A 21,620-nucleotide genomic window follows, 5' to 3' on the forward strand; every position below is an offset into this window, starting at 1 on the left:
AGGACCTCTGGTGGCACGTATCGTTCGTCCATTATTATTCCGGGGACTCTCCTACACCCTTCAACCCCGGGCCTGTTTTCACCTTCCTACCTAGGCCATTTTATGCAAATCTGACATGTCACTTTGTGATAATAACTTTAAAAAGTTTTTACTTATACATGCCATTCTGAGATTGTTTTCTCGTCACATATTGTACTTCATGACAGTGGTAAAAATGAGTGAAAAAAATTAATTTATTCAGAAAAAATACCAAATTTACCCCAAATTTTGAAACATTTGCAAATTTCATAATTTTAATTTCTCTACTTTTATAATAGATAGTAATACCTCCAAAAATAGTAATTACATTCCCCATATGTCTACTTCATGTTTGGATCATTTTGAAAATTACATTTTATTTTTTGGGGACGTTAGAAGGCTTAGAAGTTTGGAAGCAAATCTTTAATTTTTTCGTAAAATTTTCAAAACCCACTTTTTAAGGACCAGTTCAGTTCTGAGGTCTCTTTTTGAGGCTTACATAATAGAAACCACCCAAAAATGACCCCATTTTAGAAACTACACTCCTCAAGGTATATAAAACTGATTTTACAAACATTGTTAAAGTTGTTAGCATTACCACATAGAGATGTATGTTTGTTTTTCCCATGCTAATAAGCTTAGACATATTACTGGTGTCTGTATAATCATACATTGTGCTTGTGAATAAAGCAGTAATATGTAATTAGCTTTCTGAACATATCTCAGTGTGGTGAAGCTATAGTATATATGATATTTACTTGCTAGCACACAGCTCTGCCCTCAGCATGTCTAGCACTTGTAAGAAATTATTATATATAAATATAAAATAAAATAATATATATATATATATATATATATATATATATATATATATATATATATATATAGTACACACTCTTACTGGGTCTGATTCGAAGGTTGAATGCAATAAATCAAACATATAAAACAAAAAGTGTATTGTATACAACAATAATTACAGTTACTTGCAATTCTAGGATACAATATAATGCTACTTTAACCACTTCAGCCCCGCTAGGTGAAACCCCCTTCATGACCAGAGCACTTTTTACACTAAGGCACTACACTACTTTCACCGTTTATCGCTCGGTCATGCAACTTACCATACAAATGAATTTTACCTCCTTTTCTTCTCACTAATAGAGCTTTCATTTGGTGGTATTTCATTGCTGCTGGCATTTTTACTTTTTTGTTATTAATCAAAATGTAACGATTTTTTTGCAATAAAATGACATTTTTCATTTTCAGCTGTAAAATTTAGCAAAAAAAACGACATCCATATATAAATTTTTTGCCAAATTTATTGTTCTACATGTCTTTGATAAAAAAAATGTTTGGGCAAAAAAAAAAATAAATGGTTTGGGTAAAAGTTATAGCATTTACAAACTATGGTACAAAAATGTGAATTTCCGCTTTTTGAAACAGCTCTGACTTTCTGAGCACCTGTCATGATTCCTGAGGTTCTACAATGCCCAAACAGTAGAAAACACAAATGACCCCATTTCGGAAAGTAGACACCCTAAGGTATTCGCTGATGGACATAGTGAGTTCATAGAACTTTTTATTTTTTGTCACAAGTTAGCGGAAAATTATGATGATTTTTTTATTTTTTATTTTTTCTTACAAAGTCTCATATTCCACTAACTTGCGACAAAAAATAAAAAATTCTAGGAACTCACCATGCCCCTCACAGAATACCTTGTGGGGTAGTTATACTGCCCTGGCAATTTAGGGGCCCAAATGTGTGAGAAGAACTTTGCAATCAAAATGTGTAAAAAATGACCGGTGAAATCCAAAAGGTGCACTTTGGAATATGTGCCCCTTTGCCCACCTTAGCAGCAAAAAAGTGTGACACATCTGGTATCGCCGTACTCAGGAGAAGTTGGGGAATGTGTTTTGGGGTGTCATTTTACATATACCCATGCTGGGTGAGAAAAATATCTTGGTCAAATGCCAACTTTGTATAAAAAAATGGGAAAAGTTGTCTTTTGCCAAGATATTTCTCTCATCCAGCATGGGTATATGTAAAATGACCCCCCAAAACACATTGCCCAACTTCTCCTGAGTACGGCGATACCAAATGTGACACTTTTTTGCTGCCAAGGTGGGCAAAGGGGCACATATTCCAAAGTGCACCTTTCAGATTTTGCAGGCCATTTTTTACACATTTTGATCGCAAGGTACTTCTCACACATTTGGGCCCCTAAATTGCCAGGGCAGTATAACTACGCCACAAGTGACCCCATTTTGGAAAGAAGACACCCAAAGGTATTCCGTGAGGGGCATGGCGAGTTCCTCGAATTTTTAATTTTTTGTCACAAGTTAGCGGAAAATGATGATTTTTTTTTTCTCTTTTCTCCTTACAAAGTCTCATATTCCACTAACTTGCGACAAAAAATAAAAAATTCTAGGAACTCGCCATGCCCCTCACGGAATACCTTGGGGTGTCTTCTTTCCAAAATGGGGTCACTTGTGGCGTAGTTATACTGCCCTGGCAATTTAGGGGCCCATATGTGTGAGAAGTACTTTGCAATCAAAATCTGTAAAAAATGACCGGTGAAATCCGAAAGGTGCACTTTGGAATATGTGCCCCTTTGCCCACCTTGACATCAAAAAAGTGTCACACATCTGGCATCGCCGTACTCAGGAGAAGTTGGGGAATGTGTTTTGGGGTGTCATTTTACATATACCCATGCTGGGTGAGAGAAATATCTTGGCAAAAGACAACTTTTCCCATTTTTTTATACAAAGTTGGCATTTGACCAAGATATTTTTCTCACCCAGCATGGGTATATGTAAAATGACACCTCGAAACACATTCCCCAACTTCTCCTGAGTACGGCGATATCAGATGTGTGACACTTTTTTGCAGCCTAGATGCGCAAAGGGGCCCAAATTCCTTTTAGGAGGGCATTTTTAGACATTTGGATCCCAGACTTCTTCTCACGCTTTAGGGCCCCTAAAAAGCCAGGGCAGTATAAATACCCCACATGTGACCCCACTTTGGAAAGAAGACACCCCAAGGTATCCAATGAGGGGCCTGGCAAGTTCATAGAATTTTTTATTTTTTTTGCATAAGTTAGCGGAAATTGATTTTTTTTTTTTTCTCACAAAGTCTCACTTTCCGCTAACTTAGGACAAAAATTTAAATCTTTCATGGACTCAATATGCCCCTCAGCGAATACCTTGGGGTGTCTTCTTTCCAAAATGGGGTCAGTTGTGGGGTGTTTGTACTGCCCTGGCATTTGAGGGTCTCCGCAATCATTACATGTATGGCCAGCATTAGGAGTTTCTGCTATTCTCCTTATATTGAGCATACAGGTAATGAGATTTTTTTTCCCTTTCAGCCTCTGGGCTGAAAGAAAAAAATGAATGGCACAGATTTCTTCATTCGCATCGATCAATGTGGATGAAAAAATCTCTGCCAAAAAAAAAAATGGAGGGGAAAGGCGTCTGCCAGGACATAGGAGCTCCGCCCTACATCCATACCCACTTAGCTCGTATGCCCTGGCAAACCAGATTTCTCCATTCACATCAATCGATGTGGATGAATAAATCATTGCCGGGATTTTTATTTTTTTTAATATATATATATATACAAAGTGCTTGCCAAAGCATAGGAACGCCGCCTCCTCCTCAGCTCGTATGCCTCGGCAAACGTATCTGTCACTGCAGAGGAGAAAATCCCGTCTTGCAGCGCCGCATACACCGACTTGCGTGTAATCTGACAGCAGCGCAATGCTTCTGTCAGAATGCACATCGGTGCTGCAGCTAGTCAATCGGTTGGTCCACCTGGAAGGTAAAAAAAGAAAAAAAAAAAAAAAAAGAAAAAACCAGGCCGCAACGCAATAATTTTATTAACTTTGCAACAGAACATATAAACTTTAACTTTTTAAACTGAACATTAACGTGTTTGCTTACTGGTGTTTTTTTTATTTTTTTCTTTTTGTTTTTTTTTACCTTTATAGAACAAACCTCTCCTTCCCCATGGGTCAATGTGCAAAGCGCAAATCGCCCAAAGATGTGGCGAAGTGCGTTATGCACTTTGTCCCATGTGAAAGGAGACGTTTGCAGCAGCAGTGAGTGAATGGGCCCTAATAGCCCTGTGTGCCTGTCCTGGTGAGATGATCCCTATGCTAATAGTGTACCTGTGAGTGGTACTTCCGGAAACACTCTCCAAAGCATAGGGCAGGGTGGTCCGGACAGTCAGGACAGAAATAGCGGGTGTCACGCCTTATTCCACTCCTGCTACAGACACGACATCTTTTTCGGGGTGACGGTTGGGTTGAGGTACCAGGAACGACATTGGGGAAATGTCGCTCGTGTAGACGGCTAACTACACTGGTGGTTGGGGCCACGGAACCTCCTGGATACAGGAGGTTCTCGATCATCTCTTCCTGAAATTTGAGGAAGGATCCAGTTCTCCCAGCCTTACTGCAGAGCCAATTGAATTAAATATACAGACACCTTCTTATACCAGCGTCTGGTGCGTCGGGAAACTAAATACGGAGACAACATCTGGTCATTGAAGTCGACCCCTCCTATGTGGAGGTTATAGTCGTGGACTGAGAGGGGCTTTTCAATGACACGGGTTGCTCGCTCAATTTGTATTGTTGTGTCTGCGTGAATGGAGGAGAGCATGTAAACGTCACGCTTGTCTCTCCATTTCACCGCGAGCAGTTCTTCGTTACACAGTGCGGCCCTCTGCCCCCTTGCAAGACGGGTGGTAACGGGCCGTTGGGGGAAGCCCGCGTGACTAGTTCGCGCGGTACCACAGGCGCCAATCCGTTCTAGAAACAAATGCCTAAAGAGGGCCACACTTGTGTAAAAATTGTCCACATAAAGATGGTACCCCTTGCCGAATAAGGGTGACACCAAGTCCCAAACTGTCTTCCCACTGCTCCCCAGGTAGTCAGGGCAACCGACCGGCTCCAGGGTCTGATCTTTTCCCTCATAGACCCGAAATTTGTGGGTATAGCCTGTGGCCCTTTCACAGAGCTTATACAATTTGACCCCATACCGGGCGCGCTTGCTTGGGATGTACTGTTTGAAGCCAAGGCGCCCGGTAAAATGTATCAGGGACTCGTCTATGCAGATGTTTTGCTCTGGGGTATAAATATCTTCAAATTTCTGGTTGAAATGGTCTATGAGGGGCCGAATTTTGTGGAGCAGGGTGGCCCCTGGGACGGGAGGCGGTGTTGTCACTAAAGTGCAGGAACCGCAGGATGGCCTCAAAACGTGCCCTGGACATGGCAGCAGAGAACATGGGCATGTGATGAATCGGGTTCGTGGACCAATATGACCGCAATTCATGCTTTTTTGTCAGGCCCATGTTGAGGAGGAGGCCCAGAAAAGTTTTAAGTTCGGAAACTTGGACTGGTTTCCACCGGAAAGGCTGGGCATAAAAGCTTCCCGGGTTAGCGGTGATAAATTGTGTGGCATACCTGTTTGTTTCGGCCACAACTATGTCTAAAAGCTCCGCAGTCAAGAACAGCTCAAAAAATCCCAGGGCCGAACCGATCTGAGCCGTCTCAACCCGAACTCCAGACTGGGCAGTGAAAGGGAAAACTACAGGTGCGGCTGAAGTTGGGGACTGCCAATCAGGGTTTGCCAGCACCTCTGGGATTCTAGGGGCTTTACGGGCACGTCTTTGCGGTGGCTGCGACGGGGTCACTACTGCACGTGCCACCGTACCAGCTTCAACTGCCCTTCTGGTGCTCGCTACTTCACCAGGTTGTACGGCAGTGCTGGTACTAGGTCCAGGGAGGGCTGGGCTGCTGGTGTATGCCTCACCACGTAATCCGACAGCACCAGCCCCACTCTGCTGCTCTTGAAGCGGATCCTGCGCAACCTGCGGTCTAGCGACACGGGGCCGGGTACGCCTGGTGGTATCAGGGACCTCAGCCTCCTCGTCCGAACTTTGGGTCAGAGAGCCACTGCTTTCTACAGGTTCGTATTCTGACCCGCTGGATGCATCAGATGAGGGTTCCCACTCCTCATCCGACTGGATCAGAAGCCTGTAGGCCTCTTCAGAAGAATACCCCCTGTTAGACATGTGGGCAACTAAATTTAGGGGTATTCCCTGAGACTACCCAAGAAAAAAAAAGCAAGCCTGTCTTACAAAGGGGAGGCTAGCGAAGTACCGGAGGCCGCTGCGGTTGATAAAAAATATAAAAACTGATTTTTTTATCGCCGCAGTGCGTGTAAAGTGAATGTGCAGTGATCAAAAAAAAAATTTTTTTTTGTCACTGCGGTGGGGCGGGCGTGGGCGAACGCACGTGTGGGCGACCGATCAGGCCTGATCGGGCAAACACTGCGTTTTGGGTGGAGGGCGACACTAGTACTATTATAGATCTGACCGTGATCAGTTTTGATCACTTCCAGATACTATAAAAGTACAAATGCTGATTAGCGATACGCTAATCAGCGAATAACGGAGTGCGGTGGGCTGGGCGCTAACTGATCGCTAACTACCTAACCAAGGGACCTAAACTATACCTAAAACCTAACGGTCAATAACAGTGAAAAAAAAAGTGACAGTTTGCACTGATCACTTTTTTCTTTTCACTTGTGATTGACGGGGGTGATCAAAGGGTTAATTGGGGTTCAGGGGGGTGATCAGGGGCTATAGTGTAGTGTTTGGTGTACTCACTGTGAAGCCTGCTCCTCTGCTGGATCCAACCGACGAAAAGAACCAGCAGAGGAGCAGGCAGCCATATAACAGATCATATTTACAAATATGATCTGCTATCTGGCACTTTGATTGGATTTTTAAAAAATCGGCAACCTGCCAGCCACGATCATTGGCTGGCAGGTTGCTGACGAAATACTTCTGTGCGAAATGCCGGCGCGAACTGCGCATGCGCGCGCGCATAGTCGCGTCATCTCGCGTCTCGCGAGATAACGCGTATATGCGTGACTGTGCGCAGCGCTGCCACCTCCGGACCGCACATCTGCGTTAGGCGGTCCGGAGGTGGTTAAAGAGGACCTTTCACCTCGAAAAACATTGTGAACGAAGTATGCTGCCATGGAGAGCAGCGCCCGGGGATCTCACTGCACTTACTATTACCCCTGGGCGCCGCTCCGTTCTCCCGGAATAGCCTCCGGTATGTTCGCTCACTAAGTTATAGTAGGCGTTGTCTGCCCTTGTCCTGTGGGCGTCTCCTTCTCCTAGGCTGCAGCGCTGGCCAATTGCAGCGCACAGCTCACAGCCTGGGAGTTTTTTTTCTCTCCCAGGCTGTGAGCTGTGCACTGCGATTGGCCAGCGCTACAGACTAGGAGAAGGAAGCGCCCACAGGACAAGGACAGACACTGCCTACTATAACTTAGTGAGTGAATATACCGGGAGAACGGAGCGGCGCCAAGGGGTTATAGTAAGTGCAGTGAGATCCCCGGGTGCCACTCTCCATGGCAGCTTATATCGTTCACAATGTTTTTCATTTGAAAGGTCCTCTTTAACTCTCAACATTAACATTCCTTACCGTTTATAGTTACCAAACATGGCCCTTCGATCCTTGTTTCTCCTCTGCCCTCTTCAGTCCTCTCTTTGTGGCAGCTCCCCCAGTTACTTTCAAGCCTTCTCCTTCAGCTGCTCCCCATATCCCCCAAAGCATGGATCTTTTATCTCTTGAAAGTTAACAACACTCCCTTTCCTTGTCAACGCCCCATATTGGTTGTCTAAGAGTCTGTGTGCCTTCCCAGAATGTTGGTCAACCAGTTATTTTACCATTTTATGACACTGCTCTTATTCACACATTTTTGGTTCCTTTTGTTCTCTACCAATACGCATATGTAAGAGATACAAGATATTCCAAGACCTTTATCTGTTAGAATCAGTGTAAGACAAAAGGAGCTAGTTACATACTAATGAAGTATACATAAATTCAGTCACCTTCCTGTCTCTGATTCACACAAATAAATCCTTCATAATCTATACAATATAATGCATATATTATTTCCAAAAACTATTTCTTGCACCCTGTCGATCAAGGGGAGGAGGGAGTGTTCAGAGCACAGGGGGTGTTACAGAGCAGTGCTCAGACCATTTAGCCCCGCCTCAGAGTGCTTTTTTTTTTTTGCTATGTGATTTAGCAGCAAATACACATTATATCTAAAATTTATCTGTGCAGACTGGTGAGAAAAGTCAGATGTCAAAGTCAAACATCATTTGCATTTGTCTCCTAGCTAGTGTTCTATTTTTTGTTTACGGTTTCTATTGGGTCTTGAACCTAAAGACAGTTTTTTGTAAGCCAGAAACCTTACCATTGAACTATAGACTTAGCTCTAAATAGTTGTGGATGTTCTTTCACTATGTGATACAGCAGACTCTGACGCTCACCAGTGAGGAAAGTCATACATCAAAATGAAACATACTTTCAATTTGTCTTCCTAGCTAGGGTTTAAAAATATAACTTTCTTTAATGTTTTAATTGAATCTTAAAAGTTACTGGTTTGTAAACCACATCCTTACCTTTAAAGGGGTTGTCAGAGTTATGAAAAATGAATGTATAGCACTAAAAATCTGATGGGCAGGAATATATAACTAAGCTAAGCAAGTTTCAGGCAAAAAAATATATATATTTCCTCATTTTCCTGGTTCTCTTCTGGCCCTTGCTTACATGCAATAAAAACAATCTCTGCCCCTCCCCCTGCACTGCTAAGGGAGTGGATACAAGAGCTGCCCTGAGTGCTGGGAGAATCAACAGCAACTTTTATGTGTAGAACTACAAGTCCCAGCTGTATAATGACACTGCTAATGCACACAGGATCTTCCCCCTACCTTCTTGTGTAATGCTCTCTCTAGTCTGTCAGCTCCCGTGCCCAGAATAGTCTCCTCACTGCCTGCAGCTACCCAGTCTGTGCAGCTGAAGGGGTTAAGAATCCTAGGAGAGAGCAGACAGCCCGGCAGTGAAGGGGGGCGTGGCCAGCACAGTGATGTCTCATTTACAGGCTTGTGCAACAAACTTTATCAGAACAGGGATAGAAGCTGACATCACAGTTCATGTGACCCTCAGTCAAATCTGATAAACCAGGCACTGCAGATAAAGTGAGTTAATTGTAAAGTTGTTATATTTGCCTAGTTAAGTACATAAAAAGAACAAAAAAATAACTCTAATAACCCCTTTAACCGCCTCCGGACCATGTAATGCACGGATGCGTCCGGGAGGCGGTCGATTCATTCCTCCTGGACGCATCCGTGCGTCATCTCACGAGACTTCGGACTGAGCCGGCCCGCGCATCGCGGGCCGGCAAATGAACAAGCACAATTTCGTCACCAGCCTGCCAGCCAATGATCGTGGCTGGCAGGCTGGCGATTTTTTAAATAACAAATCACAAGCCATCTAACACATCGTATTAGTAAATATGATATAAATGGCTTCCCTGCTCCTCTGCTGGTCCTTTTGGTCGGTTGGTTCTAGCAGAGGAGCAGGCTTCACAGTTAGTAGCACCAAACACCACACATAGCCCCAGATCACCCCCCTACACCCCAATTAACCCTTTGATCACCCCTTGATCGCCCCTGTCAATCACATAGTGAAAGGGAAAAAATTGATCAGTATAAACTGTCACATTTTTTTTCCACTGGTATTGACTGTTAGGTTTTAGGATAGTTTAGGCCCCTTGGTTAGGTAGTTAGCGATCGTTTAGCACTCAGCCCACTGCACCGCAGTCACTGATTCGGTGTTTAGCGTATCGCTAATCAGCATTTGTACTTTTATAGTATCTGTAAGTGATCAAAACTGATCTCAGTCAGATCTAAAATAGTATTAGTGTCACCTTAGCTCGCCCTCCACGAAAAACGCAGTGTTTGCCCGATCAGGGCTGATCGGTCGCCCACACGTGCGTTCACCCACGCCCGCCCCGCTGCAGTGACAAAAAATTTTCACTTCACAAATGCTGCGGCGATAAAAAAAAAATCAGTTTTGATATTTTTTATCAACCGCAGCGGCCTCCGGTACTTCGCTAGCCTCCCATTTGTAAGACAGGCTTGCTTTTTTTCTTGGGTAGTCTCAAGGAATACCTCTAAATTTAGTAGCCCAGATGTCAAACGGGGTATTCTTTTGAAGAGGCCTACAGGCTTCTGACCCAGTCGGATGAGGACTGGGAACCCTCATCTGATGAATCTAGCGGGTCAGAATATGAACCTGTAGAAAGCAGTGGCAGTCTGACTCAAAGTTCGGACGAGGAGGTTGAGGTCACTGATAGCACCAGGCGTTCCCGGCCCTGTGTCGCTAGACCACAGGTTGCGCAGGATCCGCTTCAAGGGCAGCAGAGTGGGGCTGGCGCTGTCGGATTACGTGGTGAGGCATACACCAGCAGCGCAGCCCATCCTGGACCTAGTACCAGCACTGCCGTACAACATGGTGAAGTGGCGAGCACCAGAAGGGCAGTTGAAGCTGGTACGGTGGCACGTGCAGTAGTTACCCCGTCGCAGCCAACACACAGACAGGACCGTAGAGCACCTAGAATCCCTGAGGTGCTGGCAAACCCTGATTGGCAGTCCCCAACTTCAGCCGCACCTGTAGTTCCCCCTTTCACCGCCCAGTCTGGAGTTTGGGTTGAGACAGCTCAGATCGGTTCAGCCCTGGGATTGTTTGAACTGTTCTTGACTGCGGAGCTCTTAGACTTAGTTGTGGCAGAAACAAATCGGTATGCCACTCAATTTATATCCGCCAACCCGGGAAGCTTTTATGCCCAGCCTTTCCGGTGGAAACCAGTGCAAGTTTCCAAAATTAAAATTTTTATGGGCCTTCTCCTCAACATGGGTCTAACCAAAAAGCATGAATTGCGGTCATATTGGTCCACGAACCCAATTCATCACATGCCCATGCTCTCTGCTGCTATGTCCAGGACACGATTTGAGACCATCCTGCGTTTCCTGCACTTTAGCGACAACACCACCTCCCGTTCCAGAGGCCACCCAGCTTTTGACCGGCTCCACAAAATTCGGCCCCTCATAAACCACTTTAACCAGAAATTTGCAGATTTGTATACCCCTGAGCAAAACATCTGCGTAGACAAGTCCCTAATACATTTTACCGGGCGCCTTGGCTTCAAACAATACATCCCAAGCAAGCGTGCCCGGTATGGGGTCAAATTGTATAAGCTCTGTGAAAGGGCCACAGGCTATACCCACAAATTTTGTGTCTATGAGGGAAAAGATCAGACCCTGGAGTCGGTCGGTTGCCCTGACTACCTGGGGAGCAGTGGGAAGACAGTCTGGGACTTGGTGTCACCCTTATTTGGCAAGGGGTACCATCTTTATGTGGACAATTTCTACACAATTGTGGCCCTCTTCAGGCATTTGTTTCTAGAACAGATTGGCTGCTGTGGCACCGCGCAAACTAGTCGCGCGGGCTTCCCCCAACGGCTCGTTACCACCCGTCTTGCAAGGGGGGAGAGGGCTGCCTTGTGTAAAGAAGAACTGCTTGCGGTGAAATGGAGAGACAAGTGTAAAGTTTACATGCTCACCTCCATTCACGCAGACACGACAATCCAAATTGAGCGAGCAACCCATGTCATTGAAAGGCCCCTCTCAGTCCACGACTATAACCTTCACATGGGAGGGGTGGACTTCAATGACCAGATGTTGTCTCCGTATTTAGTTTCCCGACGCACCAGACGCTGGTATAAGAAGGTGTCTGTATATTTAATTCAATTGGCTCTGTATAATAGTTTTGTTCTCTACAGTAAGGCTGGGAGAACACGATCCTTCCTCAAATTTCAGGAAGAGATCATCGAGAACCTCCTGTATCCAGGAGGTTCCGTGGCCCCATCCACCAGTGTAGTTAGCAGTCTACACGAGCGACATTTCCCCAATGTCGTTCCTGGTACCTCAACCCAACCGTCACCCCGAAAAAGATGTCGTGCCTGTAGCAGGAGTGGAATAAGGCGTGACACCCACTATTTCTGTCCTGACTGCCCTGCCCACCCTGCCCTATGCTTAGGTGAGTGTTTCCGGAAGTACCACACACAAGTACACCTAGCCTATGATCCCTATGGATCACATCTCACCAGGACAGGCACACAGTGCTATTAGGGCCCATTCACACACAGAGCTGCTGCAAACCTCTCTTTTCACCTGGGACAAAGTGCATAATGCACTTCACCACATCTTTGGGCGCTTTGCGCTTTGCACATTGTCCCATGGGGAAGGAGAGGTTTATCCTATAAAGGTAAAAAAAAAACAAGCAAAGGTTATTATAAAGTTAATAAAATTATTGCGTTGCGTTTTTTTTCTCTCTTTTTTTTTTTTTTTTTTTACCTTCCAGGTGGATCGACTAGCTGCAGCACTGATGTGCATTCTGACAGAAGCATTGCGCTACTGTCAGATTACACACAAGTCAGTGTATGCAGCGCTTTTCCTCTGCAGTAAAAGATAAGTTTGCTGAGGCATATGAGCTGAGGAGGTGGCGGTGTTCATATGCTTTGGCAAACACTTTGTATATAAAAAATAAAAAAAATCCCAGCAATGATTTATTCATCCACATCGATTGATGTGAATGGAGAAATCTGGTTTGCCAGGGCATACGAGCTAAGTGGGTATGGATATCGGGCGGAGCTCCTATGTCCTGGCAGACGCCTTTCCCCTCCTTTTTATTTTGGCAGAGATTTTTTCATCCACATTGATCGATGCGAATAAAGAAATCTGTGCCGCTCATTTTTTTCTTTCAGCCCAGAGGCTGAACGAAAAAAAAAAATCTCATTACCTGTATGCGCAATATAAGGAGAATAGCAGAAACTCCTAATGCTGGCCATACATGTAATGATTGCAGAGACACTCAAATGCCAGGGCAGTACAAACATTCCACAAATGACCCCATTTTGGAAAGAAGACACCCCAAGGTATTCGCTGAGGGGCATATTGAGTCCATGAAAGATTGACATTTTTGTCCCAAGTTAGTGAGACTTTGTGAGAAAAAATAAAATAAAATCAATTTCCGCTAACTTATGCCAACAAAAAAAAAAAAATTCTAGGAACTCGCCAGGCCCCTCATTGAATACCTTGGGGTGTCTTCTTTCCAAAGTGGGGTCACATGTGGGGTATTTATACTGGCCTGGCTTTTTAGGGGCCCTAAAGCGTGAGAAGAAGTCTGGGATCCAAAAGGAATTTGGACACCTTTGCGCATCTAGGCTGCAAAAAAGTCACACATGTGGTATCGCCGTACTCAGGAGAAGTTGGGGAAGGTGTTTTGGGGTGTCATTTTACATATACCCATGCTGGGTGAGATAAATATCATACCAAGATATTTCTCTCACCCAGCTTGGGTATATATAAAATGACACCCCAAAACACATTCCCCAACTTTTCCTGAGTACGGCGATACCACATGTGTGACTTTTTTTTGCCGCCTAGGTGGGCAATTGGTCCCACATTCCAAAGAGCACCTTTCGGATTTCACAGGCCATTTTTTACAGATTTTGATTTCAAACTACTTCCCACACATTTGGGCCCCTAAAATGCCAGGGCAGTATAACTACCCCACAAGTGACCCCATTTTGGAAAGAAGACACCCCAATGTATTTTATGATGGGCATAGTGAGTTTATGGAAGTTTTTATTTTTTGGCACAAGTTAATGCAATGTGAGACTTTGTAAGGAAAAATAAAATCATCATTTTCCTTTAACTTGTGACAAAAAATAAAAGTTCTATGAACTCACTATGCCCATCCGCTAATACCTTAGGGTGTCTACTTTCCAAATTGGGTCATTTGTGTTTTTTTTCTACTGTCTGGGCATTGTAGAACCTCAGAAAGTCAGAGCTGCTTCAAAAAGAGGAAATTCACATTTTTGTACCATAGTTTGTAAATGCTATAACTTTTCCCCAAACCATTTTTTTTCCCCAAACATTTTTTTTTTTTATCAAAGACATGTAGAACAATAAATTTAGCGAAAAATTTATATATGGATGTCGATTTTTAAAAAAAAATTTACAACTGAAAGTGAAAAATGTCATTTTTTGGCAAAAATTTAGTTACATTTCAATTAATAACAAGAAAAGTAAAAATGTCAGCAGCAATGAAATACCACCAAATGAAAGCTCTATTAGTGAGAAGAAAAGGAGGCAAAATTCATTTGGGTGGTAAGTTGCATGACTGAGCAATAAACGGTGAAAGTAGTGTAGTGCAGAAGTGTAAAAAGTGGCCTGGCATTAAGGGTGTTTCAGCTAGGGGGGTTGAAGTGGTTAAGCTATAGGCTGAGCTCTAAGCAGTGGATTTTCTTTCATTATGTAATTTAGCAGACAAATTCATAGGATCTCTAAAATTTGTTTTGACACTGACCAGTGAGGAAAGTCAGCCATAAAAATCAAACAACATTTAAATTTGTCTCCTAGCTACACTTTTGTTATTATGGTTTCTATTGGGTCTCAAACCTAAAAACCTTTGGTTAACAATGCAGCAATGTTACCCCTGAGCTATAGGTCGGGATGAGTGAACTTGTGTTTTATAAATTCGGGGGTTCAGGTGTTATTACAATTCTGATATGGATTCTGTTACCATAGGTCATTACGGAATTCTGTGATGGAATGCCTTTCTGTCCATACTGAATCCTTAGCATAAAACATGCAGAATGCTTCTCTACTGATGTCTGTTACACTCTGCAGTAATAATGATGACTCTCATTAGAGAGGGACATCTGATATACTTTTGACAGATGGGAAATGTTCAGCGAATTAAAAGAAATGGCATTTTCTCTGTGACTGTCAGCATAAATCATAGTTTTTACTTAGTTTTACAAAATGATCCAGTATGACAACTGGGCTTCTTCACAGGGATGCATGGTTCAGGGGCAAGACTGAAATAGGTGTTGAGAATTTTCTCATTTTACACCCTCGTCATGCAAAATTCAAGGTCTCATATAGCTAAATTGAAGATGAAATAAAAAGTAGTTATGACTAATGGAATACTGAAGGGCTAAATATTCTACTGGTCCTTAAAGGGGTTACCCCTTCAGAATGGTGATTTTCATTGTTACCTGGTACCTGCTGCTGGATTCTGGCTGCATCACTCCACAGCAGCCTCCACAGGTCACAGGTGTCTTTAAAATTAACTTCCTGTTGTATGGTCACATGACCACTGCAGCCAATCACTGACCGCAGCGGTGACCTGTCACCCATGCGTTACGTCACTGGGTCGCGGTCCACATGGATGAGCGGTCACCATTGGGGCCAGTGATTAGCTGCATCTTTCACTTGGTGCCGTCAACAGTATGTTCATTCGTAGAAACTTGAGACATGCAGAGGCTGCCATAGAGCAATGCAGCCAGAATTCAGCGGCGGGGATGAAACAAGTATGAACTCCGCTGCTTGTCCAGGGATTTAATTCTGGAGAGGTCTGTTCAATTCTAGTGTTTGATAACCCCTTTAAGACTAAAATGTATGTCACTAAAGGGTTAAAAATGAACGTAGTCTAAAGTTTTAAAGGGGTTGTCTCACCTTGCAATTTCCTGTCTCCCTCACGGCAATCGGGCTTCAATTCCCTGCTTGCAGGGGGTGGAGCTGAAATTCAAGATTGAAGGCACAGCCAGCAGGGCAGGGAGAATGCAACCTTCCCCCTTGACTGTGCATTCACACTCCTGAGATTGCTAGTGTAATAGAATCATTAGCAGCCTCAGGGATATTGGAGCAGAGCGGATTCTGTACTGATGAGGTGGCTGTTCATGAGCTAAAATATATTCGTGCTTGCTCCCGTGAAAACCAGCTACCAGTGCAGCTGGTACTGTTTTTGTGCACCTGCATTTCCTCATTACAGCGGTGGAAGTAACTGCTAGAATTATGCATGAAATTTGCGTCTGTTTAATTAAGAAGAAAAGGTTACAGAGGCATAATTGAAAAATTAACTATATGGAAGTGATTGTGAGCCGAAACCTGGATTGGTGCCGCCAAAGGGATTAGGTATAAGGGAAAGATCTGCACCTGTTCTATTGAGATGAGACAGCCCCTTTAACTGTAAAGTTTAGCATTTTGCATCAAATTGTCCCTCTGCTTGTTTTTTTTTTTTTGTTCTAATTTGTATTACTGTCCTTATTTTAACAGAATTTTATGCCTTAGTGAATGATTATTGGAATTTGAATGCAAATCGGCTTCAAAATACAACTATACTTTCTGTTGCCGGTGGATTTCGGGATTACCAAGTTCGATCAGGATTGACATTTTTGTCATCACTAAATATCAAGAACAGTGCCTTGTCTGTTGTGGTAATACAGTTTTAAGTGTCTTAGTGAACTTGACCTGTTTTTTTATTAGATCTATACGAACTTTGCAAAATTTTATATGCACTTGTGATAATGATGAGTAACTTTGCTAATGGCCTGTCCGAGGGTAAGATAAAGAATATGATCCTGGCAATCATATCTTGCTTTTAATTAGTTTTCACACAATACAGTGTATACACTATGTATTCTGTGGAAAAGCATAAACTTTGAAAGCAAGATATGATGGCCAGGATCATCTTCTTTGCCTGATTGTGGAGTTCGCTCCTTCCCCCTGCAGCGTCTACCATGGACAGAGTGCTGGCTGGGATATTACTAATCTGGGTAAGAAAAGGCAGTGTTGAAACAGTTAATTTTATTGTATATTGCACTAGCTGAAGGACCTGGCTTCGCTCTGGTATATTTAATCTATTTCATTTAATGTTTGTGTGTGTTGTTAAAAGATGCACTATCCACTATAACAGTGACATCTACAGCACCCCACCCCCAAAACAGTGATATTCCCAAAAAAATGCATTAGCTGAGCTGAGGCCTGGTCTAAGGCTACTTTCACACTTGCGTTCGGAGCGGATCCGTCTGGTGTCTGCACAGACGGATCCGCTCCTATAATGCAAACGCTTGCATCCGTCCAGAACGGATCCGTCTGCATAACAGTTTTTCTCATGGTGATGGGGATGCTTCAAGTTAGAATATACTAAAAGAACTGTGTACATGACTGCCCCCTGCTTCCTGGCAGCACCCGATCTCTTACAGGGGGCTGTGATCCCCCTGTAAGGGGTTAATTGTGCATATCATAGCCCCCTGTAAGAGATCAGGTGCTGCCAGGCAGGAGGGAGCAGACCCCCCCCCTCCCTCCCCTGTATTTAACTCATTGGTGGCCAGTGCGGCCCCCCCCCCCCCCCCGTATTTAACTCATTGGCCAGATTCCTTTAGTGGACATACACTCAGCTTTATATATTAGATTAAGATATACTCTGCAAAGCTATACATGAATTGTTTATCACTCAAATTTGTCCCTGTTCTGAAATTTACCGAAAATTTGGAAAAACTTGCAGTTTTCAAAATGATGTCTAATTTATTATTTTATCACTTCTGTAATGCCTTTTTTTTTTTTTTAGGAAATTAGGTTCATTAGCTTAACCCCTCCTCACTGAACATGTACGGTGCATGTTGAGTCTTTAAAGACGGTGCCTGCTTTAGAGCGGAGCAAGTACCATAGCCGCTGGGTGACTGCTGTTTCATACGGCAGACACCCGCAGCTAATGTCCACGATTGGCAGTAATAACGACCGCGGACATTTAACCTCTCAGATAACAGGGTGGAGATCAGGGAATTTGGTCATACTTAGTAATGAACCTGAGCCTGTACTAGACTTCCAGTACTTGTATATTACAGTTCAGGCCAGCAAGTGGCAGCTCCAAACTGTAAGATAGTGACTTCTGTATAGAATAATGGAGCATGCATTATTCTATACAAATTGCAATCTGATGATTGTAAGTTGAGGTACAATTGGGAACCCAACAAAAATGGAAAGAAAAGTAAAGGTTTTGAAAATATAAAAATAATAAAATAAAAAAATCATATCACTCCCCTTTCCTCAAAATTTAAATAAACAATAAAAAAAATAGCATCATGGATATCACCATATGCGAAAACGCCTGCAGTATCAAAATATATTAAAAGAAGCTCATATGGTGAATGACGGAACAAAAAAAATAAAGTCTGATTTACTGTTTTTTCATCACTTTGCTTCCCATTAAATAAAAAGTTATGATTAAGCCTTACACACCGCAAAATGGTTTTGGCAAAAACTACGGCTATTCCTGCAAAACATGAGCCCACACACATCACTTGGAGACAAACCTATAAGACAGTTATGGGGCGTAGGATATGGTGTTGACAAGAAAAATTTATTTTTTAAAAAGTTTTACTTTTTTTTTTGTCTTAAAACGCAAGATAAACTATACCACGTGGTATTGCTGGAATCGTACTGACCTGGTGAATGAAGAGCACAAGTCATATTTACTGTATAGTGAATGCTGTAAAAACAAAAGCTGTGAAACTTTGGCCTTATTGCGTTTGTTTTCAAATTCCACCCCATTACATTATATGCAATATTAAATGGTGGCATTAGAAAATACAACTTGTCCCACAAAAAACAAGCCCTCACACTGCTATGTGAACTGAAAAATAAAAAAAATTGTTATGGCTCCAGCAAGGCAGGGAGCAAAAAATTGGAAAGTCGCTATGTCACTAAAGGGTTAAAAGGAATCTGTCATTAGGGTTAGCTGAGCTATCTTTCACTCAGCAATCCATTGCTTCAAGTACTTTTAACCCATATTCAAATAAGCAATAAAATGTACCCAGGCCTTGCTCCCTCTACTTCCTTTGGTGAGGACAGGTCATCAATATAGGAAAACAACTGAACCCCCTTTAGTATAGAAGGGCATATGATTTCCATTCATTATTTATGGCGATTGCTGAAACAGCCAAACATTGTACTCTGTCAGCCTGACAGACATTGAGTGGAGTTGCTGGAATTAATGTTTGGATCAGTGCTCCCCTGGTATTCACTCTTTAACTCCTTTACTGGGATCTGGACTTTGCTGCAGGGGAGCAACCTTACCACTATCTCTTTATATATTCATACTTTGGCAGCGCGCATTGATGCAGCAGCCTGGAGCTCTCCATTTAGATGCCAATTTCAATTTTTTTTACATAGTTATTACCTTCATTTTAAGCACAGCGAGCAACTGTATTTAATCTGCTACAGCACACACAGCATATAGTGTGCATGAGCTACTGGACATCAGAATGAAAGGTCCTGTTCCACCATCACCCCCTAATATCCCGGCTGAGATTCTAAGGACATCGGTGCCCGACTGGATGGTTATACCGTCGAGGAGACTGGAAAGGAAGCAGAAGAGGGGCGACATCAATGCTTGATTAAAGAACCCCCAAAACAAGCAAGCACTACCCAGCCTGTTTGTTCCAAATACCCAGTCTATAGTTAACAAGATCGATGAGCTGAGACTGAGGATCTCATCTGATAGGATTAATACTTGTGCCTCATTTTTCACCGAAACCTGGCTAAATACTAACATCCTAGACAAGGCTATTGAACTTGCGGATCGGACTGCCTACCGAATGGATCGAACCGCTGAGTCCGGTAAGAATAAGGGAGGTTGGAGTGTGTATGTATGTCCATAAGGCTTGGTGTACCTCCACAGTCATTGCTGAACAATATTGCTCTGCTGATTTAGAACTTATGACACTTAAATGCAGACCGTTCTACTTACCGAGGGAATTCACAGTCATGTATCTCACCGTGGTTTATATTCCTCCACAAGCTAATGTTAAGCTGGCACTGTCCAAATTGCATGATATTACAAACAGTCTGCAAAATATCCATCCAGATGGAGTGTTCATCTTAGCGGGTGATTTTAACCAAGCCAATCTCAAAACTGTGCTCCCCAAATTCTACCAGTTTTGTTAAATTCCCAACTAGGGGGAGAAATACATTGGACCGTGTCTATTGCAACATAGCAAATGCTTATACAGCATCACCTTCCCCCCCATCTTGGCAGGTCAGATCACATTTCTTTGTTTTTAGCTCCAGCATACAAACCTCTTATCACCAGGATTAAGCCTACTTTGCATACAATCAGAGTTTGGCCTGAAGGAGCCACAATGAGACTACAGGATTGTTTTGAGGAAAATCACACAGACTTAAACATATATGCCTCCTCTGTCCTATCCTATATTAAATTTTGCATAGACAATGTCACTGATGCCAAAATCATTCGGACCTTCCCAAATAGAAAACCATGGATAAACACAAATGTCCAAAACCTTTTAAAGGCACGTGACATTGCTTTCCGAAAGGGAGACCCAGAGGAGTAAAAAACAGCCAGGTCCAATCTGAAGAGGGGCATTAAGGAGGCGAAGCACTGCTACAAAACAAAAATACAACATCATTTTACAAGCTTTGATTCCCGACGCATGTGGCAGGGTATCAAGTCCATTACGAATTATAAGAGCAACACCTGTTCTATCAACACTGGAAATTCTTTCTCTCCTGATGACCTAAATAATTTTTTTGCACGATTTGACAAAGGCAATGAGCTGCCTATCATCAAATTTGCCCAGCAAGAGGCTCCATCATGTTCCCTGATGCTGAGAGCACATGAGGTAGAATGGGCCTTCAGCCACATTAATCCCCACAAAGCAGCTGGCCCTGATGAAGTTCCTGGAAAAGTCCTAAACAGCTGAAAACAGTGTTTACCAGTATGTTTAACAGCTCACTAGAGCAGGCCATTGTCCCCACAGTTGTCCCACAGTTGCCTGAAGTCCTCCACAGTCCCAATTCCAAAACAGGCCGGGGTGAAGACCTTAAGTGATTACCGCCCAGTGGCTCTCACTCCTATTGCTATGAAGTGTTTTGAACAACTTGTCCTCAGGCACATGAAGAGCAAGATCTGCACCTCCATGGACCAATACCAGTTTGCTTACAGAGCACATAGGTCAACTGAGGATGCTGTCTCACTTAACCTTCACACTGCGCTGTCACACCTGGTGCAGAGAGACAGCTATGTGCGGATGCTGTTCATTGATTACAGCTCGGCCTTTAACACCATCCCGCCCAACAAGTTGGCAACGAAACTGAACAACTTGAGTCTCAGCTCACACCTGTGCAACTGAATACTGGATTTTCTTACAAAAAGACCACAAATCGTACGCATGGGCAAGCACTTTTCTTCATCCTTAACACTAAACACTGGGGTACCGCAAGGCTGTGTGTTGAGCCCTCTCCTTTACTTCCTCTTCACAAATGACTAAACCTATTCACAATACCAATACCATTATAAAATTTGCAGATGACACGACCGTGATGGGCCTAATCTCCAACAATGATGAAACAGCCTATAGGAAAGAGGTTGAGAACCTGGCTGGCAGAATCACTAGTAGCCTGCGGCATAATCGCATAGCTGGCACCTGGCCTCTGACAGGGCGCTGCGATCCGCGGCAGTCAACCCCTCAGGTGCGGGAAGCTGCCTGCTCACTAAAGGATCAGATTACATAGAAGTCTATGGACAGAGGGAGGAGGAGGAGAATGGATGGGCGGCTGGAGACAGGCAAAGAGGCTAACAAAGAAACTGCAGCTTGTTTGCTGTATTTGCTGCTGTTGTGCTTTAACCACTTCCAGACTGAGCCATTTACCCCTCTTTCTGGCCAATCCTAATTTTACAAATCTGATTTGACAAATCTGTTATTTTATGTGGTAACAACTTTAGCATGCTATTACTTATTCAGGCAATTCAGAGATTTTTTATTTTTGTGGGACACATCATACTTCATGTTAGTGGTGATTT

The 21,620-nt window shown here is 43.3% G+C and overlaps 1 protein-coding gene across 1 annotated transcript in view; it reads left to right on the forward strand.

The window, feature by feature from the left end:
* The window catches only part of LOC122945418 (GPI inositol-deacylase-like), a 657,393-nt gene that overhangs the window by 273,430 nt on the left and 362,343 nt on the right, over positions 1 to 21,620 (forward strand). Inside the window, exon 5 of the mRNA XM_044304488.1 lies at positions 16,073 to 16,233. Within this exon, the coding sequence (XP_044160423.1) occupies positions 16,073 to 16,233 (161 nt within the window). The remainder of the gene's footprint in view (positions 1 to 16,072; positions 16,234 to 21,620) is intronic.

This window comes from Bufo gargarizans, chromosome 8, assembly GCF_014858855.1.
Source record: "Bufo gargarizans isolate SCDJY-AF-19 chromosome 8, ASM1485885v1, whole genome shotgun sequence".
Classification (NCBI taxonomy): domain Eukaryota; kingdom Metazoa; phylum Chordata; class Amphibia; order Anura; family Bufonidae; genus Bufo; species Bufo gargarizans.